The sequence below is a fragment of the Chenopodium quinoa genome, unplaced genomic scaffold, assembly GCF_001683475.1.
Source record: "Chenopodium quinoa cultivar QQ74 unplaced genomic scaffold, ASM168347v1, whole genome shotgun sequence".
Lineage (NCBI taxonomy): Eukaryota > Viridiplantae > Streptophyta > Magnoliopsida > Caryophyllales > Amaranthaceae > Chenopodium > Chenopodium quinoa.
The window spans coordinates 1575581-1598352 of NW_018742433.1; the positions used below are offsets into that span (position 1 = coordinate 1575581).

The 22772-nt window shown below is 34.5% G+C and overlaps 4 protein-coding genes across 4 annotated transcripts; all 4 read left to right on the plus strand.

The window, feature by feature from the left end:
* The first annotated feature begins 5876 nt into the window (after window positions 1-5876).
* Window positions 5877-9600, plus strand: LOC110715635 (universal stress protein A-like protein). Its single transcript, XM_021894225.1, has 4 exons — window positions 5877-6220; window positions 8001-8092; window positions 8675-8793; window positions 9116-9600. Exons 1-4 carry the CDS (start codon window positions 6022-6024, stop codon window positions 9192-9194), a joined length of 489 nt encoding a protein of 162 aa, XP_021749917.1. The 5' UTR covers window positions 5877-6021; the 3' UTR covers window positions 9195-9600.
* A 1254-nt stretch (window positions 9601-10854) lies between these two features.
* On the plus strand, window positions 10855-16201 carry LOC110715644 (universal stress protein PHOS32-like). Its single transcript, XM_021894232.1, has 4 exons — window positions 10855-11187; window positions 13689-13780; window positions 14517-14635; window positions 15885-16201. The coding sequence occupies exons 1-4, from the start codon at window positions 10992-10994 to the stop codon at window positions 15961-15963; spliced, it is 486 nt and encodes a 161-aa protein (XP_021749924.1). The 5' UTR covers window positions 10855-10991; the 3' UTR covers window positions 15964-16201.
* A 1979-nt stretch (window positions 16202-18180) lies between these two features.
* LOC110715655 (disease resistance protein At4g27190-like) lies at window positions 18181-19554 on the plus strand. Its single transcript, XM_021894241.1, has one exon. It carries the CDS (start codon window positions 18351-18353, stop codon window positions 19530-19532), a length of 1182 nt encoding a protein of 393 aa, XP_021749933.1. The 5' UTR covers window positions 18181-18350; the 3' UTR covers window positions 19533-19554.
* Window positions 19475-22519, plus strand: LOC110715652 (probable disease resistance protein At4g27220). The gene is made up of 2 exons (XM_021894238.1): window positions 19475-21395; window positions 21504-22519. Exons 1-2 carry the CDS (start codon window positions 19520-19522, stop codon window positions 21524-21526), a joined length of 1899 nt encoding a protein of 632 aa, XP_021749930.1. The 5' UTR covers window positions 19475-19519; the 3' UTR covers window positions 21527-22519.
* Window positions 22520-22772: the final 253 nt, after the last annotated feature.

The following is a 22772-nucleotide window of genomic DNA, read 5'->3' on the forward strand; positions in this document are numbered from 1 at the left end:
GTTCTCCTGTATCCTAATTACATATTTATAAAGTAAAAAATTCTGAGCAGTTAAACTTTGTCTATCAATTCCTTTGCATGTGCACCACCATGTGCATTACTCTTTAGAAGGCATCCACCCCAGATAAACTACCCACCTCCCGCCTCCGAGTATCTCGTCTTCCCTCAAATGGCGGGTTTCTTGTTGTTTCTGACTGATATATTTTGTGGATTGGTTTTCTGCTGTAGAATTTTCCCTTGCTGATGGCTGGTGATGTTAACAGGGCAGTCAAATTTCAAACAAAGTTACTCAAGAACTGTCTATTTTAGAAATTCCCTCAGTCTTGGAGTCATCAAGTATGACTCATAAAACTGTTATCTTCCAACTCTACGTGATTTTAATGCCTTGCTTCACAAAACTTTCAAAGTTTTGAACCAAAAAAAGCAGCCTTTATTAGTATGTATGTGTCTAAGCGGCTAAGCCAAATTTTGCTTCTTTTGTGGAAGTTCCACATTCCAGAGTTTACCATCAGTCAAAGAATGAGGTCATTTTGTTACCATATGTGACTATGTGTATATATATAGTTGAATCCTTCAGCATTTGTATAATAAGGTAATAAAACTATAGCTTATACACTATAATTCCATGTAAAAATCTTATTATCTACAAAGTATATTACAAAGTTTTCTGAATACAAATATGAAAATTTCTTGGCTGATTAGTCTTCAGATCTTATTGCTTGTGTTAATGTTCTCGGCTTCATGCAAGTTTCATGTTGCGGCAACAAGAGTGTTGCAAGATGTTACAAGCAGTAGAAATTATCATCTTTCTATGTACCCTTTACATGAAAGGGTGAAGTACCAAATGGCTTATTTGCTCGAACGGTTATCATCTGCACCTAGTGGTGGCGGAGGTGGCCATTGATTCCATATCTCCACCGCTCCATGGATACCCTAGGCTAAAGCTGCACATAAAATTACAATTATTTCTCTGTTACAAGATAATAATCTACATTTTTATTTTACAATGAAAATGTCTCTTGATTTTTATTTCAATTCAGTATATGTCTGCATTAGATATCGATGGATAAACTCTTAAGTTTTAACCTTGAAGGTAAAGTTCGCCTTTTGGTTTAAATCGAGACATAGTTATGACATGATGAATAAAATGTTGTTGTAATAATAAGGATGTGCACATGTTTTTTTTTTTTTTTTTTTTTTTTTTTTTTTTGGGGGGGGGGGGGGAAGAGTATTTTAGGTTAAAGACTCAAGATAAAGACAATGTTACTTTGCAAATTGTGGGTGACTTGGTGATTATAAGAAAGTTGCTAAAGTTGAGTTAATTGACTCAGTGTAATATGTATACTTCTTCAATAAATCAATAGTTTGGTGTTGTGTTTTTATCATTATATATAAACATCAATGGAAAGTGACAGCCTCTCAATAATCAATTCCATCCTCAAAAGATGGAGCCTCCCATGACAATACAGAAATAGTTGAATACTACTTCTACTACAGTGTAGTAGATGAATAAGATGATATCGACTCATGTCAACAATTTGGCGCCTAAAATTTAAGAAATATTTATCATGAACGCTATTAAGGAAAATAATTTTTTTTTTTTTGAGAAAATAAGGAAAATAAAATTTTGATCTTTGTTTATACTTTTTTGTAGTTGCTCCCCGAGAGGCCAAAACCATGCCCTTACAACATTGGAGTTAGGACTCATGAACGCTATTAGCGAAAATAAAATTTTGATCTTTATTTATATATATATATGATCTTGTGAAAACAAGCCTTAAAAACTGAAAACAGGTAATTTAGACTATTGGATTTCATCTAACGGATTAAATTAGATCGGCGTGTATTTAATATTGACGTGGGTTTTGTTTTCTAATTTATGTCAATCTATTATCTCTCTCCTCCATCTCATGTTCTCCATCTTCTTTATTATCTCTCCTTCCCAATTCAATATCAACGCTGAACATCATCAAATATCTTCATCAATTTCGTCATTAGCTTCAAAAAGTGACTTTTCGTTTATGATTTTTTGTTTAATTTGGTATATTATACGTGTTTTTGGAAATACTAAAATTGATTTTTCGATTTGATTTTTTTGGGGCTTTTTTTTTTTTTTTTTTGAATTTTAGTTTCATAGGAGTATTTCTGAGCTACATTTGTGTGATTTTACTTGATTTTAGTAGATTAGGTATTTTGTGTAATTTTTGCTTGATTTTTTTTGTTACGAATTCAATTATGAGTTATATGTAATAATGTAGTAGTACACTTTATTTGAGCTTTTCCTTGCTTATTTGCGTTTCATATGAGTGTGATTACGTTAAAATTCGACTTAATTTCATGGTAAGAAATTCTTTGATCTACATTAATTTCTTGATTTAAGTAAATTAGGTTTGATGTGTGATTTTAGCTCGATTTTGCATCTTTGATTCTAGAACCCGGATAGTTGCTGGGTGTTTTGTTTCTGATTTGTGTATTTTTCTGGGTTCTTCGTTTCTGATTTTTTTTATATTTATTTTATTTTATTTTATTTTATTATATTTTTGTAAATTTGCCCGGTTTTTTTTTGGTGGAAATTATCGATTTGATTTGTATTTTTGAGTTTCGACTTCAGTACATTTTCATAGGAGTAGATTTGAACCATATTTTGTTTAATTCTGCTTAATTTTAGTTAATTAGGTTTTTATGTGTAATTGTTCTGCTCTTACTTTAGTTTCATTTGCCTTATTGATTGTTGTAGCAATCACAATTTATGTAAAATGCTTATATCAATCCCTAGATATTTTAGTAGGGCCTTCTCTAATGTATTGTCTAAGTGAGCATATGGTTGACGCCTTATGATCTAAGTTGAGTTACTTGTTCCCTGTGGCCATTACAAAGACAGTAGCCTTGTATAAGAAAGCTCATAGTTGAATAAAATTTGATGGGAAGAGTTGATTCGTGTTAAATATACACTGCATCTAACAATTTCAGAACAATTTTGTATGACTTTTATCTATTCTATCTTTCATATTGATGGTCAATACTTGGCGGTAGCATTGACTGCTAAGAAGATATATAAATGTGGTCCATCTTTGCAGGACAATGTATTTGTCTATGTGGTTGCATCTATATAGTATTATGCCAGCATGCCCTATCTGATAAGGCAAATGTTTTGGTTTTAAGCCTCAACGTTTTTTGCACGTTGAAAGCCTATTAGCTTAATTGGTCGAGTACCGTGTAATCACGGGATGTAGGTTCGAATCCTACATAGACTTTTGTTTATTTTCTTTTGATTTATTTAGTAGATTTACTTGGATATGGCATGAACTACAGGTGGTCCAACATTTAAAAGGAGGAGAGTGAGGTCTTCAAAGCTCACGTGCACCGATTTTTGTATATAGTGACCTGTATGTATATGTGGTAAAAAAATGATATAGTTCCTTATTTTTGTATATAATGACCTCTGGATAAATGATGTCAAATTGATATAATTACTCGAAGTTTATATATAGTTACCTTATTTTTGTATATAATGACCTTAGCATCATGGAAATGTTGTAAAATTTGTTTCAGTCACCTTATTTTTGTATATAGCAATCTTTATTTAAATTTTGTCAAAATTGATGTAGTTACCTTATTTTTATATACAGTGACCTTTACTTTTGTATATAGTGACCTTTATGTAAATGGTGTCAAAAACTCAAAGTCGATATAGTTACCTTATTTCTGTACATAAGGACCTTTATGTAAATGTTGTCAAAATTGATATAATTACCTTATTTTTGTATATAATGACCTATGTGTAAATATCGTCAAAATTGATATAGTTACGTTAGTTTTATATATAGTGACTCTATGTAAATGTCGTCAATTTAGATAAAGTTACCTTATTTTAGTATGTAGTGACCTTTAAAACAGTTGAATTGATTATATGTAAGGTTGGAAAGATTTAGGGCTTTTAAACCGTCTGATCTTTTGTGCTAATAATGAATATTTGAGATTTGTTGTTTTCAGCATAAGCCTTATTTTCAGTGAAACCACCCCGTATATATATATATATATACATATGTATATGTATGTGTATATATATACAACAGTAAACATCGTTTATATTTATCATGAACGATGAAGTCTGTCTAGAGAATCATATAGGACTAGAGCTCTCAGTTTCTGACCCGAACTGTTAAATCCGACTATTTCAAACCGATCCAAAAAAGAAATGAGCCGTTAAAAACCCGTTTTTTGGAAACCGAAAACCGACCCGACCCAATTTTTCCTAAACCGAAACTGAACTGAACCGAATTTGTGTGAACCGTTACTAACCCAAGCCGTTATCAAGCCATATCGTTTCAACTCGAAACTGAAAACAACCCGAACCGATTACGTCTAAACCCGATAGTAACCCGACCCATTTCAAACCGATAACCGTTTAAATCCGACAAAAATCCGATAAACCTGAACCGGTCCAACCCGTAATCCGTTGTTACCGAACCATTTATAACCCGTAACCCCTTATGATCGAACCGTTTCCAACACGAAAACCGTTGAGACCGAACTGTTTACGACCCGTAACCCGTTGAGATGAATCGTTTACGACCGGTAACCTGTTATGAATGAGTCATTTACAACCGGTAAACCAATATGTTTATGATCTCATCCGTTTCAACCCACTACTCGATAAACCCAACTTATTTATGACTTAACTTGATTATAACATGACTTGTTCCTACCCATTATCTGACTAACTCGACTCGATTTTAACCCAATATGATTTGGACAGAAACCCGTTTCAAATTGGGTAAACCTGTTTTCAAACCGACCAAATTCAATCCAAACCGATTATGACCTGAACCGATAATCATCGAAACCTCGATTTCACCTGATCTGTTTTAAACCGAAACCCATTTTCAAACTGACCAGGTTTAACCCAAACTGATTATCACCCGAACTGATTACAACCCGACCCGATTAGAACCCGAATTATTTTGAACCGAAACCCACTTTAAATTGGCTAAGCCCGTTTTCAAACCGACTTGGTTCAACCCAAACTGATTATGACCCGAACCAACTACAACCCAACCTGATTAGGACCCGACCCGAATAGAAACCGCAATAAAAAAACCAAACCGAACGGACCCGAGATTTTCAAAACCGACCCAAACCGATCCGCTAATCATTTTAACTCGTTATAAACCGACCCGTTATAACCCAAAACTGATAAACCCAACTCAAACCCGAACTGTTTACCCGAATTGACACCCCTATATAAGACTCATTGGAGTATAGGAAGGTCCTTAATGTCAATATACATAAGCCTTGAGATAGCCTTGCAACATTAGTTCGTGTTACTAAATTAAAATAATAGATAATTACAAGATTAATTCCGCTATTTTAACTCTACTTTCTTATTTCCTCTCATCATACAGACGAATCAATTGGTTAATGCTCTCCCCTATTTCACATCACCTCTTTACCAAACATTCTTATTTATTCCAACTAACATTTTAACCTAACTTAAACCTTAACCATAACCTAATCCACTACTGCCAGAGGTGTCAATTCAAATGTTTAAATTAGGTTCAATAAAGTCGGGTCAGGTTAGTCTAATTTCAATTTGAGTCATGCTAATTTATATATTCATGTGAGTCGAAATCTAAATCAGATATTTTTAGGTCAATTTCAGATCAAGATGGTCAGGGTTTTGACAACTCACTTAAACGGCTTCAAACGTACAAGGAAGAAACAATGTAAACTTATAACATGTGGAAATGCCACGTGGCTACGTATAACGGTTGCCTCGTGGCGACGTGTAACGGTATGTGTGATTTGGCTGATAAACAAAACCAGATGTAAACCGCACACAGAATTTTAAATGGCTAAGGCAGTGACGTGAAGCATTTAAATATCATAGCAAGCCGCAGTCCAAAGTCCAAACTACCAATTCAAAATAGTACCAAATTTTGTTTTCCTTTGACTAATTATACAAGTTCCAAATATTTGGTCTTATCTTATCTAAAAACAAAAATTTGAATCAAAATTGAAAATGGCAGAGGAAGCAGCATCAGCAGAGATGAAGCAAAATGGGATGATGATCGTAGCAGTTGATGAGAGTGAGTGTAGTAGCTATGCTCTGAAATGGGCGTTACAAAATCTGGGTGATAAACTCAAATCTGGTGTTATTCTTTTGACGGCTGTTTCTGTTACACAGAGTGGTGTTTTTGCTGGTGGTTACGGCACTGTTCGTATGTTTTCTTTCTCTCTATTTATTTAACTTATTGTACACATTTTTGTTGACGCTAATTGATTGATTACGAGTAGTCGAGTAGACTTGGCAAAATTGACCTGTATCTAATTACAAACACACTAAATTTGAGGGATTTTTATTCCTTTCTCTATCATTCCCTTTGTTCATTCCATTTCGATTATCCCTGCGAACCAAACGGCCCATAAGTCTAATTGAAATCACTTCGTTTGATCTTGATCCACCAAACCGACCCGAGCCAAAATGGCAATCAATGTGTCTATTGTCTAATTCTGAATTTCTGATTATGTTATTATCAAAATAAGTATATTGGCAATAAAACCAAAAAATGACACGACATGAACACGTTTGACTTAGCATGTCACCCGAATCCAATTGACCCGATCTAACTGACCCGACTGCTGAACTGCCACCTTTTATTTTACGTAGTACAATTTTTGCAAGGTGTACCTTATTTAATGTTGAATATGCAAATTAAGAATATGTTCTTAGTACCCTAATACAAAATTTAATTATTTTATTCTTGTTGGAAACTTGGAATCAGACTAGATTGAACCTCGCTAAAAATTAAAATTGAAATTCTTAATTTGGTGAATGCACAACGAATCTCACAAAATCATTTGACGGCCTTTTTTTTTAATTTTTTATTTTTTTATTTCACATTTGTTAGTGTAGAAATATGGCCAAAGTTTAGTTAGACATGAACATCAAATTCAGAGTAAGCTAGAAAGATTTAGACTGGAGCACCTTACGTGAAGATAACTTATTGTATTGTTTGGCAGTTCCCGCCAACCCTTCGCTTGATTTAGTTAATTGATTATAATACATTTGAGTTGTTGATTTAATTCTTATAATTTCTAAAATGATTCTATGTTAACACTATGTTTGAATAGTAATATTTGGAGGGAAAGGGAGGGAAGGGTAAGTGAGTGATATAATTTCCCTAATTTGGATAAGACATAGGGTAAGGGAATACATTTTCAAATAAAAAAAAATCCCTCCAATTGTTGGAGATATTTGGAGCGAAAATGAAATGTCACTCTCTCCCTCCACTCACCTCCTTATTTTTCTCTCTTTTTCCTTCCTCTCCCTTTTCCCGTCGTTATTGTTATTGTTATCCAAATACGGTGTAAAGGACTATAATACCATTGAATATAAATTTTCCATGTATTACACTCTCTTATAAAAATACTTGTATGGAATTACTTATAAACCCTTTAGATCCCACCTTCAAAATTTTGGCTCGGCCATTGGTATGAAATAACATATAAACAGATTTGCACAATATCCCTAGTCTTGAAATGGGGGAAAGCCATTAAGGATATGTTCTATTTATCTGATTTTTACTTATCTGAACTTATTTGACTTTATTAGAACTTTTTTAAGTTGTAATTTGACGAGCTTGAGTAACCCTTATGAGAACTTATTATCCCTAACTTATCTTATCCGGACTTTATGAGATCATAAGTGAAAAAGGTGAATATGGCCTTACATGGGCTTTGGGGCAATTGGAAATGAATTCAATGAATTGAATTGAGAGATCATGGTTTTGTGAATACCATTAATTTCATTTTTAATATTTCGATAAAAATCTGGTGCATTCTCCACAGTTAAACCGAAAAGATATACATTAGGTTGATGTATTGGTTAGGTGCATTATGTATAGGTACCCTATGACTTAACACGTTTGACAACACAAAACTTTTGAGATGTATCATTACAACACTTATGTTGGTATTTCTTGTGTTCTGTCTTTGCAGCTCTTGACCTGGTAACATCAATCCAAGAGAATCAGAAAAAGTTTGCAACTTCTCTCCTAGCGAAAGCTAAGGAAATATGTGCACAATATGGGGTATGAACCAATAAATCCTCTTTGGTGTTCTCCCATTGAATTGTAAAGTTCATTTCATCTTTTTATTCAGACAGATGCTGATTGCCAAACATCAATATAGCGAACATCATGATATGTTTGTAAACTCCTAGTGATCATAGGCAACCTTTTATGGTCCATGGTTTTCCTTTGTTTATTTTTCGTTGGACTGGCTTCCACCTTTTGCATTCAATTGATATTTCCCTTCTTAGTTGTCTACATAATGATCAAGTTTAGTTTTATATTCCTAGAGTCATATATCTGTTTATGTTTAGCTTGACCCCAATTGATTGTGAGTTGAGACTATTGTTCCACATTGAAGAATGAATAGGAATATGATTTCATCTACTCCAACTATTACTAATTGCTTTAAGTTTGGAACCCGGCCAAGCTAGTATATATGTGGTTAACTCTCTTCAAAATGAATTGAGTCTACCTTAATGAATGTTTATCAATTTACGATGGCAAGCACCAATCATATGGCCTTTATTAGACAATTTTGTTAAATATATATATTTTGTGCCCCTGTTGGAAACTTGGTACTCATTATCTTACTTGATACAGGTTGATGCGGAGACACTGTGTGTGATGGGCAATCCGAAAGATGCGATATGTGATGCAGTGGAGAAGTTTCATTGTAATTTACTTGTCATGGGAACTCATAGTCGAGGAGCTCTACAAAGGTTTGTTAAGATGGGATAAGTTTATCTAAAGATTAACCTGAAATTTTACATGTTAACTTATTCATATTGTTACAGATTAAGCATCATGTAACAGCATTAACTGATTTAACTCTTTAAGTCATAGTTACATAGCTTCAGAGTTAATATAGAGCTCAAGTTACAACATCATATAATTTCAGAGTTCCTTCAAGCATACTCTAATCTGAATATGATTGTCAATTTTTGCTACTGAAGCTTGAGCAGATTATCTGCTATCTGCAGTACTAATTCATACAAAGTACCTGCATCTCTTTTTCCCCTCTAATATACATCTTTCATGCAGGGCATTTCTTGGAAGTGTTAGCAACTACTGCATTCATCATGCAAAGTGTCCTGTTCTTGTAGTAAGGCAACGTGTCTGAAGGAAATCTACAATTTGCTATTATTGTAAATAAGTAACTATGTTGTAATAGCATGCTACTACACTAGTGTCGACAAATAAAATAAAATATTTTTTTTTGGTGTTTAGAGAGCCACAAGGGTGGGGTGAGAATCAATCCCAGGATTTCTTGGAATTGAAGAGAAAGCTCTAACCACTTGAGCTATCTCTCACTCTCAATAAAATAAAATACTTTCATCGTTCTAAAATAATTAGCCACATGTGATTGTTTTCATGTCTACAATAGGGACTACCTTAGTTTTGATATACAGTCTAATATTACTCTTAATTTTTGAATCTCCAATACCTATTAGAAAATCAATGTAGAATCTAATTTCTTTGAGCTATTCAGGGTTGGTTGGTTTAAAATATAACCATGTGTTTGTCTATTGCTTAAGGGTGTACTCCCTCTTATCCCTATATTTTTGCCCCATTTGACTTTACATGGTCTTTGAAACGTGTAGTAAAATATATATATCTTCATTTCTATAAGCGTTAAAATTACGAAGTATAAAAATTTGATATTACTAAAAAAAATAAAATTTAACAAGATCCTATATAATTAAGTATATTATCTCTTACATATTAATGGGAGTTTAAGGTTAAAGTTATTAAAAGTTCACCCAAACATTGGCTATCGAGAGAAAAAAAAAATAAAAATAAATAAATAATAGGAATAGAGGGAGTAGATAATAAAATGGTATGGGAAACCACCAATTTCATTCTTTAGATACGTAATTGCGCAATACTTCTTCAGTTTCTATATACGAAAATAGAGGGAGTAATTTTTATTATTATATTTTAAAAAGGTAAGAAAAATTAAACATTAGGAAACCCTCTTTATGAGGGGAATTCCTATTCCTAAGACCTAATGTGTAATAGAGGGAGTATATATACTCCCTTTGTTTTTTTTAAGTGTCTCATTCATTGGGCACATAGTTTTAGGCAAAAGAATAAAATATTGTATGTGTGGGTATGGTTAGGATTAAAAAATTTGGAGAAGTAAGAGAGAAAAATATGAATGAGGACCACTAGAAATAATGTGAGAGAGAAAATATTATAAAATGATAGTGGGGTTAAAAGGAATAGAGAGAAATAATATATAATGTGAGTGGAGTTTCCACTTTTACAAATGGGACACTTAAAAAAAAAAAGTTTTTGGAAAGTGGGACACTTTAAAAAAAAAAACAACTATTTTTGAGAAGTGGGGCACTAAAAAAAAAACTGAGGAAGTATTAGTAAAAAAAGTATAGCCAAAATATGTGTATGAATAATGCAAAAGTCCATCTGTTACGATTATTACAAAATAGAGAAAATAAGTACCAATTTAATCAACAAATGATACGCTCTCAGAATTACTTTGATAATCAATCATAATTCATACTTAATTTCTTCATAAAAAATGAATTAATTTCTCTATTCTTTCATTCTTTGAAAAAACATTCCAAAAAATATGTCAAATTAATGATATGGACATCCGAAAAAGAAGGTGTAATGAACATTATTAATCCATTGATTGGGTCATTTCATGATTTAAGAGTGGGTAGGGTAAGGAGGTCGTGGCAACGTAGGATTTAAGGTAAGTGGGAAATAGTAATATTTATAGGCGGGAAAACAAACCAGGTGTAAACATCTTACTCATTTATAACATCACACAAATCAATTACAAGCAATTATAAATATCAACAAATAGATTACCAATTTCATCATCATCTTCCTCTCACAACTAAAATTCTGACAATAACATCCAAATTTAGAGAGAGAAAAAAAAAATAGTGGGATGGAGGAGGAAATAGCAGGAGCTTCGAAGCAAAATGGGAAGGTTATGATAGCAATTGATGGGAGTGAGAGTAGCAGTTATGCGCTTAAATGGGCAGTGGAACACCTTGATCATAAACTGAAATCGGGTGTCATTATTTTTACTGCTACTTCTGCTGATTATACTGGTGTTTTCTCTGGCAGTTATGGCTCTGTTCGTAAGTTCTTTCTCCCCCACTTACTGTTCTTGGCCCTTTTTTTATAAAAATTTCTCAATTTATTAGTTGTGAAGAGTGTTGGAATTCTTGTTTTTCATCCGGGTTTTGATTGCGGCCTAGTCGACCAAGTTAGCCCGATCAGACCCGCAGATCGGTAAGAGGGAAGGGTTGGGTTATTGATGTTAATTTAAATGTCTTCGCTAATCTTTTATTAAAACCCGTGCAAAGGAAAGTGTTGCGATTTTGTAAAAAGAATGGAGAAAGTATTGGTTGCCCTTGGATAGGAGGGTTAAGTGGCTATTTTGAGTCAATTATTGTCATTTTGGTATTTTCTATCCCATTAAAATTGCTCCATTTGATTCAAAATGCTCTCACAAAAAAATGGTCGAACATGGTAATCTTAATAGGACAACGGGAGTATGAGAAGTCGAGTTTAAAATATGTTCCACTTCTCAAGGTGTTATTGAAGTTTCTAGGCTAAAGTTGAGCTGGTTATTAAAGCTAACAACAAAATTTGGTGATAAGAGTCAATCCTATGCTATGCATTTTGTGCAAGATGTTGATTGTGATTTGCTGCTAAGGAACTAGATGGTGATTGATTAGAATATTAAGCATCCTGAAGCTGTATATATAGAATATTCTGTTCAGAGAGGCCTGCAAGTGTTTTAAATCAGATAACAAATGTAGCCTTGTCTGCTGATGCTGTGCTGCTTGTACTTTCTGGTCTAGGATGTCGTATGAGCGGGCCTGCTGGCTTTTAAAGTTACTTTTGGTCCTGGTCTTCTGATTCTGTCCTGCTGATTGTTGCTGGTGTAGTTGTGTTCTGCTGCTTCAAAAAAAAAAAAAAAAAAAATATTAAATAAAATTGTGTGAATGATTGTCTTAGTTTGTAATCCTAATTTGTTTAACTATTAAAATTGTATAGGTGCCAATAATTAGGGTGAATAATCAACTGCTACAATTTCAGTCGCACGCTAAAGACATTACTTGTTTTATTTGATGAAGCTAACTCAACCAATACAACTTACCAACAACTTTTCTCTGCAAAGTGCAAACTATCAGCCAACTAAATATGTATATAAGACACTAGAATGAATCATGCAATTGGGATCAATCTTATGGGGTTTAACTTATGCCTTTCTTTTACTCGAAGTTGTTACGTACTGTGAGATTGTGTGACCATTGAGTGAGTTACTGACTTTACTTGTGTGTATATCCCTTTTACATGCTCAATACAAGGCAAATCTTGCACACAGCCAATATAATCCACCTATGATGAGAGATGTAAAATATACTTCCTCCGTTCTAGTAATATTACACCAACTGGACTTTTACACTATTCACCATGCTTGTTTGACCACAAATTATGATTTATACGTAAAGTAAAATATACTTTTACAATATCAACTTTTTATAAATTTTACTCTTATATAATCATAGTTATTTAACATATAAAATGTGCTTTGGAATGTGTAATTTCATCATTGTTGCAATATTTGTGGAACAGAGGAAGTATATTCTAAAATATTCAAATATACTCTATCAGTATTTAGTAATTTGCAACTAGCAAGTACCAATTTCTAATTTGGTATACGATGTAAACAAAATCTATTCATATGGGACTAATAAAACAAAATTCAGATGACTTTTCTGATCTAGTGCGTACCTGTCTTCCTTTCATGGTTAAATAGAGTAAAAGAAACTTACTAGAACGGTTCTAGTAGAACCCTTTCCAAACTGTGAACATGCTATGAATGTTGCTGCATTTATTCAACTTGATACGCTGGATATCTTCCTAGGTGATCTCTGGTTGCTTCCGTATTGTATTAGAAAACTCTTGATTTCTAACTATCTATTTGTGATTGGCAAATCATCGGTGCTGAAACAAATTTTTGATAGATTAAATTTCTTGTTGAGACATCTCTTACTTTTATTGAGTTGAGTACTTGAGACAACAATATTGTGTATGTTCATCTTAAAACATGTATGGGATTTATAAGGAGAGTCTTTGCTGATGCAAATTAACAACTGAAAAGATATATCTAAAATTGCGTTCATGCTATTTAGTGCTTAAATTCAGAAAGTTGTCGCTTTGCTTTTTTTTTTTTTGAAACAAAGTTGTCGCTTTGCTTGTGACAGTCTTGTCCTCTTTCGCATGGAAAGAAAATTGATTCAGTTTCAAGGAAAACGTGAAAAGGAAATTAAAAAAATGTGGGAAGTTGCATTTTTTTTTTTCTTCTGTTCTTCCTTTTAGTGGATCCAGAATCAGGCAATGGTGTAAGTCTTGCTTCTAATCTTAAGACTGAAATTTTCATACTACATAGAAAATCATGTATTACACATATTATTAGCTTAAGTGCAGAACTTGTTTCGTAAAATTTCATGAACAATGTTCATTCTCCAAGTCAAAGCAGAGAGACTTAAGACCTAGGTAGTTTACTTACATGGCTGCAGTATAATACTAAAAAAAAAAGTTACTTATATATACAACATTCATGCAGCTCTTGACCTGGTAACATCACTCCAAGGCGATCAGAAGGACTTTACTGTATCTCTCCTAACAAAAGCAAAGGAACTATGTGAAAAGCATGGGGTAAGAACTTTAAAATCCTCACTATTTCTCTCATAGTATACTGCAGGCATTTCATTATCTTTTCGGAAAAATAATCACTAGACTGATGCACATTTTAAAGAAGAGAGATAAAAAGTGTACAATGTGATGAAGAGAGTGATAGAGAAAATCATTGTCCAAATGACATAATGTTGCAATTATTTTGCAACTTCTCAAAAAGAAAAAACATTACTATTAAGTAACATTGATCACGGCAGATTTAAAGTGTTTGGAGGCAACCTTGTTCAATTTAAATACATTTTTACGGACATTTGTTATTGTTGATTACTTCAAAAATTCAGTATTACCTCTGTTCTACTTTTATAGACTACACATCTAATTAAGGGTGTCCTTATATAATAGGCCATATTTCAATTCTAGCAAGTTACATTTTGAATAATTTGGGATTTTTTTCATAATGTGATGCTTTTTCTTAACAATTGAGAAATGACATTTTATTTTAAGTTATTTTGTCCGATTAGATGAAGAAAAGAGTCTTCCTACTAATCTGATGGTCTACTTATATTATTTGAGCTTCTGATTCTGTCTACAGTATCAATTACTTTTGTGCATCAATAAGATATGGACATACTCACCGAAAAGGATGATATTGGAATTTGGAAGCCATATTTTTATTGCTAGGTCTTAAAATATATATATATACATCTCATAATGTGCACTTGTTGGTACTCGGTACTTAGTATCTTACTGGATACAGATTGATGCTGAGACAGTTGCTTTGATGGGCAATCCGAAAGAAGCGATATGTGATGCAGTACAGAAATTTAATTGTCAACTACTGATTATGGGCAGCCGTAGTCGGGGACGAATAAGGAGGTTAGTCTGAAGCTCTATTATCTACTCTACTAAAACTTTAAGGTATAATAGTGTTCATACTTTGAACTGACTGACGAATTTCATTGGAGAAATGCATTAGTTATGCTCAGTGATTGAAAATTTTGTAATAGAGTGAATAGAACTAAAATAGTTTAGTACAGCAAAGAAGTCTAAGACCAATGAAGTATAATTTGGTTCAGTCTCATGCAATTGTTTGGCCAATGAGTCACATTGACATTTTTAGCTTAAGCTGAAAATCAGTGCTGAAGTTACTATATCCTTCCCTGGAACCACTTGTTCGCTTTCAGAAAAATGCAAGTAAAGCTGTCGTCTATATTAGTTGGATTACCTTACCACATTTATAATATGCATTTGTTAGTCATTTTTTAATGGAGTAATTATACAAAGCCTGTTCTAAGCTATATACCTCATATTATGAATTGTAGTGATTCTCCTTTCCTTTCTTATGTCCTTGGCCAATGCATTGCAGATTGAAATTGGAGAAGTTTATTGCTAGACCAAACAAAATTTCTCATATTTTGTGCTTTAACACCAATAGATTGGTTATTTTATTCCATGAGGAATGTTTAACATCAATATATTGGTTATTTTATTCCATGAGGAATGTTTAGTTTTCTGCCATGAGCATCGTGGGAAATTCATAGGGATTAATCCAGACATATTGATCTCTGATGCCATGAAAAACACTGCAAAATGGCTCACTCAGAGCCTTAGAGTTGCACATACTTCATATTTCTCCATTACAAAATTATTGTAAAATGGGTAAGGGGAATTAGAATTAGAGAAAAGTGTGTCCATGTGGGAAATTATGGGGTAACTTTGAATTTTTTCCACATACAAAAAGTTTCCGAAAACAGATTTCCTGCAATTTTTGCTAAACTTCGAAAGCAGATGATGCAATATTTTTGGAAGTTTGGAATGGATGAAGTATATATTAACAGAATAATAGTATATTATACTATTATGCCCTAACTTTCTACAGATCTTTGGACATTGATTATCCTTGTGCAGCATCTTGTAAATAAATCTTGGTTAAGAATCATGCAATTCTAGGATGTAAATCACGAAATCATAGTTAACTAAAGATTCCCTGAAACATATGTCTGAATTCATTTGACACTTGCAACTGAATCTTGGGCTACTGTCCTCCCATCTCGCAGATAGTAAATCATACATGATTCTCCCCCTCTTTTCAGTTTTCTTTCTCTTATTAAAATCTTTCTTGCAGGACTTTCCTTGGTAGTGTGAGCGACTACTGTGTTCACCACGCAAAGTGTCCAGTTCTTGTTGTAAAGCAATCAGTTTGAAGAAAATATTAATATGCAGCTATGTAAAGGCATGATATCTTTGTTTTCCAGCATGTTGTGCTATATATTGCTGTTATTTGTATATATGCAGCTGTTATACCAGCTCGATATGATATATAATATTGTTGTTCCACTAGTAAAAATATGCAGTGTCCGTCATATCAAGGAACTAAAATTTTGTGACATATTTCATAGCTGTTTGTACGAAGTTTAATTAAGTTCAGTTTCTTTGAGAAAATTCTGTGTGATTCCTGCAGCAAGTTAGCCAACGAGAGATATCACTAGGTGGACATGAGATTTGTGTATTTAGGTTATCTTTATGTTAGATGTCACAGACTAACATATCAAAGTATTGCCGGAAATTACATGGTGTCGTTGGCAGCTATACCAGTTACCATGTCTTGGATAGATCAAGTGGTATATATATTGATCCCATTTCAAGTTACTAAGTTAGAGTATGCTGTGTTACTTGCTTTAGATTTGGTTTTAGATATTCACTGTAGTAGCATTTTGGTAGCCCTAACACTTAGCTGTTCCTGCATGGCTTCCTTGACCATTAAAGATGAGAGCGCAGGAACAAATATCCTCTTCCAGGTCCATTTCTCCGATGGCAGATAGAATGTGTAGGAATTATATTATACGGATTTTTCACCAAATACTGCTGAGTTTTTGCATAATTCACCATATACCACACGAAACAATCTAATACACCAAATATCACTGAGTTTAATATAAATGTCACAACATGCCATTTCCGTTAACTCAGTTAGTCATTAACGTTAATTGTGCCACGTGGCATTTTGTAATTGGTTCTAATTAATATTATTTATTTAATTAATTAACTTTAGAAAAATTATTTTAAAAAATAAAATAAAATTAAACACCACCAACTTAGCCACCCCAACCCCCACCCCAGGCTAGCTGGCCGGCGACCATCCCCCCCCCCCCCGCCGGCGACATTCTCGACCCCTTCCCCCGACACCGGCGACCATCCACTCCTACTCCCCTTCCGCGAAAATCATCCCCCACCTGTAACCCCTCCCCTCCCCTGCCGGAAGCTTCCCCGATTCCCCAATTCTTGATTTCTCAATTCCCGATTCTCTAACCCAATTCCCGACTTCCCCGCCGGACTCCCCTTCCCCAATTCCCCAATTCTCGATCTCTCTAACCCAATCCCCGATTTCTTACCTGTAAACCTAACCCTACAAAATTCCCCAATTTCCCTCTTGCAAATCCCAATTTGGAAGACCGACGACAAAGAAATTAACCACCCATCAGATCTTGACGAAGAGAGAGAAGGTCGAATTAGAAGCGAATTTGTTCGAAAAAAGATGCCGATAATCGAAGGTGAAGGTCGAAATTGAGGGCAGGGAAGGTGGTTGGCTAATTGATGCTGTTGTATGGTTGCGGATTTTGGGTGCTGTCGGTTCGGGGGAGGGGGAGGCCAACGCGTTGGCGAGAGAAGGGCTGGGCGCCGGCGTGGGTGGTGGAGGGATAGGGTGGTGGTTGGGGGTTCTGGTCAGATTCCGTGCCAGCGGGGGATGTCGGGATAGGGTGGTGGATGGCTGGGGGACGTTGGTGGTGGCTGTTTTTTTTTTTTTTTTTTTTTTTTTGGTAATTCTTTATTTAAGTAATTAATTAGATAATATAAATAAGAGCCAATAAGTGAAAGCCACGTGACACTATAAACCTTAATTACTAACGGAGTTAACGGAAGACGACTAACGACAGTTACCAAAAATGACATTTCGTGTTAATATACATTAACTCAATGGTATTTGATGTATTAGAAAGTTTCGTGTGGTATATGGTGAATTATGCAAAAACTCAGTGGTATTTGGTGAAAAATCCGTATATTATAAGTAAAAATAAAACTAAAAATTTGTGAATAACGTAAGTTGAGACGGATCTAATGAAATATGTCAGGACTATGTTTTCGTTTAAGTATAAATTACCAAAAATAGAGATAACTGAGTATATGAGTAGTTTGTTTTATCTAAAAAAAACGGAGAATGTACACAATACAAATCACAAACTGCAGATCTGACAGTACAATAAATATAACACTAAGGTGCATAAGATACAACAACGAAGGTTCACTAATGCATTATTAATAAAAGGAAGACTTGGTGTTGTAGTTGGTTGACGGTTGACGTAGACTTAGACTTTGCCGTCCATTTAGTAATCAAATTCTTTATTCCATTAATAATTGTTTACATGCTCAGATTTTTCCACTCAATCATCCTTTGAATCTGCCTGAAAGGAGAACATAAACATACTATTCCATCTTTTACAAATATTACAGTACAAGTTCATATTTAATCTATTATTCGAATTAGTATCAATTCTAATTCTTGTTGGATAATTAGAGAAAAAATCCGAGCAAAATGGCTAGTACTATACTACAAATCTTAATTACTCCTATCACTGAACTAGCAAAACTTTTGGTTGTTCCTCTGAAAAATGAAGTTGGTTATCTTGTGAAATTCCGCAGAAACATTGAAGATCTTAGAAGTAAAACAACTGAGCTTGAGATAACCCGGGAGACAGCAAGATGTACCACAGATGCAGCTCGCCGCAGAGGAGAAGCCACAACTCAAGATATGGAACAATGGCTGAGAAAGACGGAGTTGATTATGAATGATGTGCATAAACTTTTAGGTGGATTAAGAGAGGAAGATAAGGGAAAGTTCAATTTCTGCAGTACAAATTTAAGCAGTCATTATTCATCAAGCAAAAGAGCAGCAAAGTTGCTCAAAGATGTCAATGAGCTGAAAGGTAGTTTACAACAGATTCCAGTTTCTCAACCAGCACCACCGCCTAGCATTGAAATGATGCCTAGGGGGGATTTTGAAGCTTTTGAATCTACTAAAGTCGCTATGGGGAAAATCATTGAGGCATTAAAGCATGATGATAACCAGATTATTGGGGTGTATGGAATGGGAGGAGTGGGGAAGACCTCATTCATCAAAGAAGTAGCAAAGTATGCCAAAATCACGGGTATGTTTGATGAGGTTGTTATTGCTACTGTGTCTCGGAATCCTGTTATGCTGAAAATCCAGAGAGAGATTGCAGAAGGTTTAGGCTTGCAGTTGAAAGAGGAAACTGAGCATGTGAGATCTTTGAGACTGGCTGAAAGGCTGAAGCAAGAAAGACGGACTTTTATAATTTTGGATGATGTGTGGGAGAGATTGGACTTGTCCTGGGTAGGCATTTCTTCTGGGAAGGATAGAAGTAATTGTAAAATTGCGATAACTACACGAAACCTAGATGTGTGCAGTGAGATGTATTGCAATGTTAGTATAATAGTTGAACCCCTCTCTCAGCAAGATTCATGGGAACTTTTCAAGAAGTTTGCAGGAGATGTTGTGGAATCACCTGACTTGAACAGTGTGGCAAAGGAAGTTGCTAAGGAATGTGGAGGTTTGCCGATAGCTTTGGTGACACTAGGAAGGGTTTTAAGGAATAAAGAGCCAAGATTTTGGGATGATGCAGTGTATGAACTGCGACAATCAAGACCGTTGAACATCAAAGGGATGCATGAAAAGGTCTTCTCATGTCCAAGCTAAGTTTTGATGAGTTTCATAATGAAGAGTCTCAAATATGCTTTCTATACTGTGCCCTCTTTCCTGAAGATTATGATGTTTGTGTTGAAGATCTTTTGAGATATGGAATTGGTGATAGACTGTTTTCTGATGATTTAACTCTGGACCAGGCAAGGAACAGGGTACATTCTATAATCAGTAACCTAAAAGCTTCTTGCCTTTTGCTGAGTGGTAAGAATGAAGAATGTGTAAAAATGCACGATGTTTTTCGTGACTTGGCCATATTAATTTCTTCCGGTAATGATTACAGTTTCATGGTAAAGGCGGGCTCAGGTTTGAAGGAGTGGCCTTGCAACTTAAACTTGCAATATGTTATGAGGATGTCTTTGATCAACAACGAGTTTAATATGCTCAGGGAACAAGAAGAATACCCAGAGCTCATATTACTGCTGCTGCAAAATAATACATCATTAAAGGCTATTTCAGATGACTTCTTTGTTGGGATGAAAGCACTCCAAGTACTTGATCTCAGCAATATGCCAAGTCTGGTGGCATTACCTACCTCACTCTCTTTTCTCACAAACTTAAAGACTCTTTGTGTGGAAAACAATAATCTGAAAGATGGATCTGCACTTGGAGAGCTGAAATCAATTGAAATTCTTAGCCTGCGGAAGTCCTCATTTGACAGGTTTCCAGAAGAGATAAAAAGATTAACTAAGCTCCGTTTAGTAGACTTGAGTGAATCCCAATTTGATGAAATTCCAGCTAATGTTTTTCCAAGCCTCGTACGTTTGGAAGAACTGTACATGGGAGGCAGTTATAGTGGTTGGGAGATAAAAGAAACGACAAGCAAGAGAAAAGCTACTCTGGCTGAAGTTCTTTCTTTGGATCATCTTAATACCCTACACATCGATGTAGGAAATCTTGCTTGTCTAGTTGAAGAGATTATCAATCGCCAGCCTAGATTAAACAAGTTTCACATACATGTAGGAGATAAATTTGACTGGCGGAGTACTTATGCCAAAAGCATGTGCTTCAATATAGCAGCTCACTTTGGAGTACCCAAGCCTTTCATGAACTGGCTGGAGAGCTTCCTACAAATGACAGAGCAGCTTTCTGTAGTGAACTGGAAGAATCTCTCAAGTCTTGAAGAGTTACCGTTGGAGTGTTTTCAACCACTGAAGCACCTACACATTCAAAAGTGTCATTTTCAAACTTTTCTTTCATCTACATTGTTCGAAAGGTTTCAAGGTCTGCAAGAGCTCCAAATTTTTTCTTGCCTGAAACTGGATACTGTGTTTCTTTCCAATAATATTGTGCCTGAAAGCAATGTGCTTCCCAGACTCACAAACATTCATGTCCGAGTTGCCCCTTGTTTGACAGCTCTATGGAGAGGCGTAGCTCCATCTACAAGCTTTCAGAGCTTGAAACATGTGAAAGTTGAGGAGTGTAAACTGGTTAAGATTCTCTTCCCCTTAGCTATTGCTAAAATGCTAAATCAGCTGCAATACTTGGAGATATCAAATTGCGATGTTATGGAAGCTGTAATTGGTTACATTGAAGATCATGAGATTCAGATGGGTACGTCGTCAGGTCAGCTGAATAATACCTGCACAGGGATAGAGTATACCCATACCATCTTTCCTCAGCTGCAATCATTAAAGCTACAACATTTGAAGAACATCAGAAGCCTTACTCAACCATGGTTCCTTCTTGTTTTTCCAACTTTGGAACATCTAACAGTGCTCTCATGTCCATGCCTCAAGCTTCCCATAGGGCCTGAAGGCTTGCAAAGATTAATTGAGGTAAGAGCAGAAAGAAAGTGGTTTGATGAGTTGGAGTTTGAGAACAACGAAACAAAAATATCACTGCAAAAATGCTTTACAGGTAAATTAACTAGTGCAGGCTTGGATTGCCTACTTTACTTGCTATCAATAGTATTTCTGCAGCAATGTGTAGCAATAGTCTTAATAATCAAACATGCCATACTTGCAGATACAAACTCATCGACTCAATGAAGTATCACCCATACTAGGAAGGAAAGGTGTCATCAGGGAGCTCAATATTTATAGTGGTTAGTCAAAGGAAATTTCGTCGAATATAACCTCTGCTGTTACCTTTTATATGTAACTAGGTGAATTTGTGTTAGAGATGGATCATTTAGCTAATAATGACATAGTCGTTTCTAAGAATTAATATATATATATTCAGTATAAAAAGAAAAAACTTCTTAAGCAAACTTCAATTTTCCTCTTCTTTACTAGACCGCCTTTGAAAAGAATGACGAAGTTGAACTTTAACACATGCAACTGAGGGGATAAAGGGAAGGAAAGTAGGCAAGTAGCTACAATACCTCAATGATTAATTTGCAAATTGTTATTAATGTTTTCTTTTCTTTTTTCCTTTTCTTTTTCCTGTATGAACATATTAGTTGTTAGTACTGAAACCAGTCTATGTGAATGCTATGTAATGTGACTTCCTGTCAGTGAGAAACTGAATGTTATACAAAACACTGAAGTCTGTTTAGCTATTGAAATATGCTATATGCTCTGCTCAGAAGTCTTAGAATGGTAACTTATGTTTCCACTAACAATGCGACTTAATATTCTCTCTAACACATTACAGAAAAAATCAATATGATCACGAGGCATCAATGTTACTACGGGCAAACTTTTCTGTCAGTAATTCAAGAAACAGCATCGTTATGATTTCAATCTCAAAGCCGATTTTCAGAGAGTTGAAAATGAATAGCATACCTTTTTTGAAAATGAATAGCATACTGAAAAGCTGCACCAAAACTTTATATAAGTCCCAGAAAGTAGTCATCCCACAACCAGCAGATTGATCTCATTAGTAATAGCAATCCTATCACTACCATTTAGCAAGTTCAGTTATCATACATAAACATCATAATACTCCCTTTGTCTCTAAATAAAAGTCTCAATTTATCTACCAAACTCCATTTCTTATTTTTATATTATTTATTTTTAATCAGACAAATCCTACTATCTTTTTTTTTTTTTTTTTTTTTTTTTTTTTTTTTTTTTTTTTTTTTTTATCCAACTTAATCAATCTATCCTCATCATCTTCATCTTTCTAAAAACGTGCAAAAGGAAAATGAAACTTTTACATGGTGACAAAGGGAGTAGAAAATAAGCTATGGAATTAGGGAGATATATTACATCACACAACAGTGGCGGCAGCAAAGAGTGTTTTTATAAGTGTACATTATAATAAATTGCTGTTGACTCAGGGTATGGCCAA